Source organism: Pseudomicrostroma glucosiphilum (genome assembly GCF_003144135.1).
Source record: "Pseudomicrostroma glucosiphilum strain MCA 4718 unplaced genomic scaffold BCV69scaffold_5, whole genome shotgun sequence".
Classification (NCBI taxonomy): domain Eukaryota; kingdom Fungi; phylum Basidiomycota; class Exobasidiomycetes; order Microstromatales; family Microstromataceae; genus Microstroma; species Microstroma glucosiphilum.
Window position 1 is genome coordinate 859,389 of NW_020289917.1, and position 6,097 is coordinate 865,485.

Genomic DNA, 6,097 nt, shown 5'->3' on the forward strand with positions numbered 1-6,097 from the left:
TTCCTCTTCCACGTCAGCTCAGCTCAGCTCAGCTCATCGAAGGATCACCAGTCCCACCTGCTGCCCCTCTACCCATCTTCTCCGGTCTAATCCTCGCCCGTCCAGTCAAAGGCGGCGCAGGCCCAGGTATTGTCGTCGACTCTGTCGTCCTCGCAGCCCCGGCGGGAGCATCAGCACCATAGGGCCACGGTCCCCTCTCTACCGTCGACACGCTAGAGGGGGATGAGGAGGGCAGTGGTACATTCGACGAGAATCCGGACCCAGTGCGTGGGGAGCGAGGGGTCATCGTCGTGCGAGCGTGCTCCGTCTGTTGAGATTTGCGACTGTAGCCTGGTCCTTCGCGAGCGTGAGGTATGGGCACTGCGAGGCTCGAGGCCGCTGCAGTCAACCCGAGAGATTCGCCGCTGTTGGATGGGGGCATGAGGAAACGCTCCTCCCCACTTGCAGAGGCAGAGGAGCTGGGGGAGAAGGCAGCCGAGGAGGAGGGGGGAGAGGTGCTAGCGGTGGCAGTCGATGTGCCAAGACGGGGCGAGAGCTGACTGTAGGGTGAATCTCGAGAGGCTCGGCTGGTGGATTGGAGGGATTCGCTCTCCTCGGTGGAAGACTCATCGTCTCCGTCATCTGCTTCGATTCCATACCTGCTCGGCACCAGACCTACGCCCTGTCGAATGCCACGCCTGGATGCCGAAGCATTAGAGCCGCCTCTGCTGGAGCCAGATGGACCAGCCGCTTTGCCTAGGCGGACAATGTCTGTAAGACTGGAAGCCCAGCTGCCCGAGCCTTCCACTTCGCCGAAACCTCCGACGGAAGCGCTAGCTCCATTGCCACCCCCGAGTTGCTGAGGGTAATTATGATCATCATTGATCGAATCGTCGATGGAGCAATCGGATGCGGCAGAGGGAGGCACAGCAAGCGCTGCTTGACCAGAGTGAGGCTGAGGAGGCGCGTACTGGTCGTAATTATTAGGAACGTAATGAGAGGTGGGCCGCGAACGCGTGCCCATGCTCTCTTGCGTCTTTGTACGTCTTCGAGTCGACGAGCCTCCATTCTGACCTCCAACAGAGGTGGAACTAAGGCCCTGTCGCTCGAGCTCATCAAGAGCTTCGGCGCTGTGGCCACCTTGAGGCCCGCTAGTGGAATTTTCAAAGGCATCCCATGCGTTGCCGTATCTCGATACGAGACTTCCATGTGCCAAGTCGCCCGTTGCTGACGACGTCGGAACAACGTAATTGTCGAATCGTCTTGTCACGGGAGGTGCGCGTGCCGTCGACGTAAGACTCGGGTCGTTCTGTATGAGGACTTCTCTGCGTAGGCTGTTACGTCCAGGGGGAGGACTGCGCCTCTGCGGGCTCGGAGTTTGGCTTCGCTCCTCCCAAGGGAAGACTGCCTTGACCTTCTGTTCGTTTGGCTTATCGCCGCCCAGGTGACCGTACGTGTGGATCTCTTTAGCCTCAGGTGGGATATATCCGAACCCTCTTCCTTCGGCTTGAGCCCGAGCATTTGCGTTGAAGTATACCCGCCTTCGCTCTGCCTCTGTCTGTGGGTCCTTGGCTTGATCCCAAGCGTTGGTGTAGAAGGCGTCGATCGGGTTGCGCATCTGATGACCCTCTGGGCCTGAGACGGAAGGAGGGGGACCAATGGTCGCGTCCCATGGAGAGACCTCGAGCTCGCGCCGCTGCTGCGTCGGTGTGGGAGGCGTCATGACTTTCCTGGCGGCCACTAAGTCGAAGATGGGAGCCAGTAGGGCCACACGACCAAAGAGCGGCAGACTTTCGTACCGTCCTTCGGAAGCCCGGCCGGTCTCAATCTTTTGACTGCCGCTTCCGTGAAACATGGCCTTGAGCTCGTCGACAGTAGCTCCTCTGCTAGACGAGGCTGATGTGGAGCCGACAGAGTCCCATGCCGCATGAAAGGTGGGGACTTCGGCCACGACCTTCTTAGGTCGCTCGACCACCTCTACGCCCTTCTCAGTGATCTTGACCTCCAAGTCACTATCCTCGCCGTCAGCCGAGCCTTCCGTTGCCGTAGGATAGTAGCTATTGTAAACGTCCCACCATCGCGAGGCCATGCTCTTGCTTTCGCTATCGCTGCTCCTTGCAGGTACCCCGGAGCGTGTGAAGGTAGAGCTCTGTGCCGCAGATCGGTCCCGCCAGGGCTTGTCTTCGCCAACAAAGTGGGCAACGTTGACCTTGGATGCGAAACGACGGAAGGCTGGCGCATAGATGTAGCCTCCCAGAGCGGTAGTGTTGTAGGTGAAGCCCAATCGTGTCCAGCCGCCACCTTGTCCCTCACTTCCGCTGCCGACTTCGCCGCCGAAGTACTCGTTGATCAAGCCTTGGTCTGCCCCATCCCAAGAACCGGTGTTGGCGGCTAGCTCCAAGAGACCTGCGAATGTGTCTTCCGAAGGCGTCAAGACCATGACACCAGAGTTGAAGATGTCAGGCCAGCCAGTGTCAGGGGCAGCTGCAAATGCGTGGGGCGAAGCGAACAGATGGGCGAGAGGTTTCTAGTCGAGCGAGCGAGGAGGGGCAGAGTCAGTAAAGGGCGGTGAGTGGTGATCTCCAGATCAGCACTTCTACTCACGAGTACCAGGACATCGGCGTCGAGATAGACAATCTTCTGATAGTCGGTCAGCCTCCAAGTGTGGAGTTTGGTCAGAGCCGCGCCAGCGCTCATACCCAAGTCGATCCTTCCAAGCAGGGCGAGATTGTCGCTATTCTTGCGAGATACGTCTTGCCAGCTTCCATCGTGTGCAGTCTTGACTTGGCCGAGCTGCTGCATTGCGAGTATGCTCTCAACGCCCAGTGGCTCCACGCCTATCACCCGATCGAATACGGTGAGGAGGACACGAATGGTTTGTACAGAGAGGGTTGCAGGTGTGACGAGTGCGACGAGGTCGATGTTGCTCCGCTGGGGCAGAGGCGCAGACTTGTCCTTGCGCCATGGCCCGAGCTGGGGTATGGAGTCGCCCTGCGCATGGTCATCATCGCTGCTGCCGAGAGCTACCTTGTCTTGCTTGGACAAGAGGGAGGAGTGGGAATGTGCTAGGCGCAGGGAGTGTGCGGCGACGAGGGCTGCTGGCAGGTAGTCGTCTGTGGTGACTAGAGTGACAAAGGCATAGGCTGCACCACTGTGAGCAGCCGCCATGCTTGATGGTGTGCGTGTAGGTGTGTGCTGAAGTACTTGTGCTCTGCGTGAGCCTCCACCAGGGAGGAGGTTGGGGAGTGTGTATGAATGTAGGTATGTATGGATGTATGAGTGCGAAGGACTGAGGCCGTCTAGACCGTCATCAGCCTTGGTTGGCCCTTTGCCCCACCGGCCTTCGGTGGCCGCACGGCGTCTGAAGCTGACCTGCCATGCGTCTGGCGTCTGGGGCCCACGCAGCCTGCAACCTCCGCTATCTCGGTCAACAAGGAGCCCGCAAACTCGGAACGGAAGCACGTTCCAACCAGTCGAGCGAGCCAACAGCCAAGACAAAGCTCGCGACTGGGACTCAAAGACTCGCCCGGACCATGGAATAGCAGGGCCCAGTCCTACTCGATACCAGTGCTGCCTCTGCCACCCATCATCATCGTCATCGTCGTCATAATTGCCATTGCCATTGCCATCGCCTCTCTTGCCAGCACCGCGGAGCCAGCATGAGCTCCTCGGGTGGCAGCAGCAGCGCCCACAATGGCGTAGCTACCTACACAGCTCCATGGCCAGTCTATGCCCTCGCATGGTCCTCCCACACAGCCTCACCATCGCCCTCGTCCTCTTCCTCATCACTGCGTCAACGTGGACATTCATTCACCGCCCCCACTTCCCCTAGCCGCTTTGATGATGGGGCGCCTCCTTATGGTGCTCGGCTGGCCATAGGAAGTCTCATGGAGGAGTACTCCAACTCCATGCAAGTCCTGGGATACATTGGAGAGAGGGATGCAGCAGGGTGAGTCTCGCCTCGTAGCACAAATATACAGGTCATCATTGCAGCTCGCTGATCAGGGGCCTCCTCTACTCTCATCTGCCATTTCACTCCTCAGACAGCCGCGTCTGTCGATGCTAGCCAATGCCTCCCATCCCTATCCAGCAAGCAAGATCGCCTTCCAACCCTCTTCTCTCTCCACTTCTTCCTCCTCTACCTCCCACTCAGATCGAGATCGAGACCGCAATTACATGTCTCCCAACTCCAAGCTAGCCAAGCGAGGCTCGTGGGGTACTGGCAACCAGAACAACAATCTGCAGACTACTCCCTCCCCTGAGCCGCACTTGCTGCCCAACGATGAAGCTCACGATGGATTTCCCAATCGCGAATTGCTGGCTTCAACGGCAGACTGTTTGCGGATATGGGAATGTGCGAGGAATGCAGATGGAGGACTGTCGTCACCTTGGGGCTCGGATCAGTCTCTCAATGCGGGATCGGCCGAGGATGAAGAGGCATCTGCTGGGCTGGGGAGTGGGCAGAATGGCTTCGTGGGCTGGAGAGGCAGGAGTGGACCACCTGGCAAGACACGGTTCAACTTAAGGGAGAAGAGTGTATTAGCACATGTGAGTCGCAATATGCGGAACGGCTGATCTATCAAGGACGACTTATTGACATCTGCCCGGCCATCCTTTGCCTACCTTTTCCAACCATCTAGTCCAAGTCCTCGACGTCCCCACCGGCTCCCCTCACCTCGTTCTCCTGGAATCAGCCCTCCCCAAATCTCATCGTCACCTCTTCCATCGACACGACGTGTACGGTCTGGGATCTCCCCACCCGAACAGCCCTCACCCAATTGATAGCCCACGATCGAGAGGTGTATGACGTCGACTGGTGCCCCGGTTCCAGCGACGTTTTCGCCTCAGTAGGAGCCGATGGCTCCGTGCGTGTCTTTGACTTACGGTCATTGGAGCACTCGACGATCATCTACGAGACTGCTGGTCCACCTCCGCCCAGCTCTAGCTCGAGACCAGGGACAGGCATGTCCACCAGTTCCTCTTCCCGCAATGGCTCTACTGCAGGAGGCGGAAGTGGACCTGCTGCCCCCTTGCTACGAATCGCCTTTAATCCCTGGGATGCAAATTACCTCGCCACTTTCCACTTGGAGTCCGATTCGATTCAAATTCTAGACGTACGCGCTCCTGGTCTGCCCATCTTGGAGCTCAAAGGTCACAAGGGAAGTATAAATGCCGTTGCCTGGGGTCCCCCTTCGCTCGCAGGTCTCGGATCTTCCCATTCCCTTACCACTACTCCCGGAGGCTCATCTTCTACAAGCAGTACCGGATCATCCATTTCAAAGGGTATGATCTGTACAGCTTCAGACGACGCTCAAGTCCTCGTGTACGATCTAGCCTCCAGCACGCTCCGCTCCGCCTCTGCTCAAGGTAGGCGCTCCCGTAGCTCCACAGCCCAAGCAGCAGCAGCAGCAGCCGCGGCCGCCGCCGCACAAGCTTCACCCGGCGGTGCCGGTGCCGGTGGTGGTGGTGGTGCCGGTAGTGGTCGACCACACTCCCTGAGCAAGAGCATCTCCTCTGCCTCTCTCTCCTCTGCAGGTGCAAGCAGTAGTCTCTGGGGAGCTGGAATCCCCATTGAAGCACCCTTCATGGCGTACGAAGCACCAGATATGGTCAATAACGTAGCGTGGTTTAGACCTGCGGGATTCTCCCCTTTCTCCTCCTCTTCCTCTTCTGCTGCTACTGGGGGAGGGACACATGGTCGAAGTGCCTCGATTGCAGCAGAGTGGAATGAATACACGGGAAACGCTAAAGGCGCGAGTGCGAGTGGTGGACAGAATCGCAGGGAGGATTGGATGGTCTGTGCTGCCGGGAGGGAATTGAGGGCATTGAGAGTTGCCTGACACCTCAAGGAAGGTAGGAAGGAAGGAAGGAAAGGACCTGTAGATATGAATACGAATTGGATTATAGATTGTCGTCGTCGTTCGTCGTCACATCCCCAGCCACCACCACTATCAGCTAAGACTGGGTGATCAGTGACCAGTGACCAGCAGCTCTCCAGCCAGTGAATGGCAGCACGTACGGCACAAGCGTTCTTCGATCACAAGTATCATCTGAGGTCTCATTGGCTGGCTGTATTGATGTATACATGTCATGTCAGGTCAGGGAGGCGGGGGGGGGG

At 58.1% G+C, this 6,097-nt stretch overlaps 3 protein-coding genes across 3 annotated transcripts; 1 reads left to right on the forward strand and 2 right to left on the reverse strand.

The window, feature by feature from the left end:
* Positions 1–28: 28 nt before the first annotated feature.
* BCV69DRAFT_282323 (hypothetical protein) lies at positions 29–1,068 on the reverse strand (the record flags this gene model as incomplete). The annotated part of the gene is made up of 1 exon (XM_025492316.1): positions 29–1,068. A coding segment is annotated over exon 1 (970 nt), but the record flags the coding sequence as incomplete, so codon positions are not given.
* Positions 1,069–2,239: 1,171 nt separating this feature from the next.
* BCV69DRAFT_248209 (nucleotide-diphospho-sugar transferase) lies at positions 2,240–3,147 on the reverse strand (the record flags this gene model as incomplete). The annotated part of the gene is made up of 4 exons (XM_025490284.1): positions 2,240–2,506; positions 2,584–2,718; positions 2,800–2,905; positions 3,023–3,147. Coding segments are annotated over 4 exons (633 nt in total), but the record flags the coding sequence as incomplete, so codon positions are not given.
* Positions 3,148–3,504: 357 nt separating this feature from the next.
* BCV69DRAFT_258924 (WD40 repeat-like protein) lies at positions 3,505–6,014 on the forward strand. The gene is made up of 3 exons (XM_025490649.1): positions 3,505–3,928; positions 4,023–4,527; positions 4,620–6,014. Exons 1-3 carry the CDS (start codon positions 3,639–3,641, stop codon positions 5,817–5,819), a joined length of 1,995 nt encoding a protein of 664 aa, XP_025348766.1. The 5' UTR covers positions 3,505–3,638; the 3' UTR covers positions 5,820–6,014.
* The last annotated feature ends 83 nt before the right edge of the window (positions 6,015–6,097 follow it).

What these genes read in the sequence shown, in the direction of transcription:
- BCV69DRAFT_258924 (XM_025490649.1), top strand. Translation starts at nt 3,639, where the DNA reads ATGAGCTCCTCGGGTGGCAGCAGCAGCGCCCACAATGGCGTAGCTACC. An exon ending in GGAGAGAGGGATGCAGCAGG is followed by an intron (nt 3,929 to 4,022) that starts GTGAGTCTCGCC and finishes TTCACTCCTCAG; the next exon opens with ACAGCCGCGTCTGTCGATGC. An exon ending in AGAAGAGTGTATTAGCACAT is followed by an intron (nt 4,528 to 4,619) that starts GTGAGTCGCAAT and finishes CCAACCATCTAG; the next exon opens with TCCAAGTCCTCGACGTCCCC.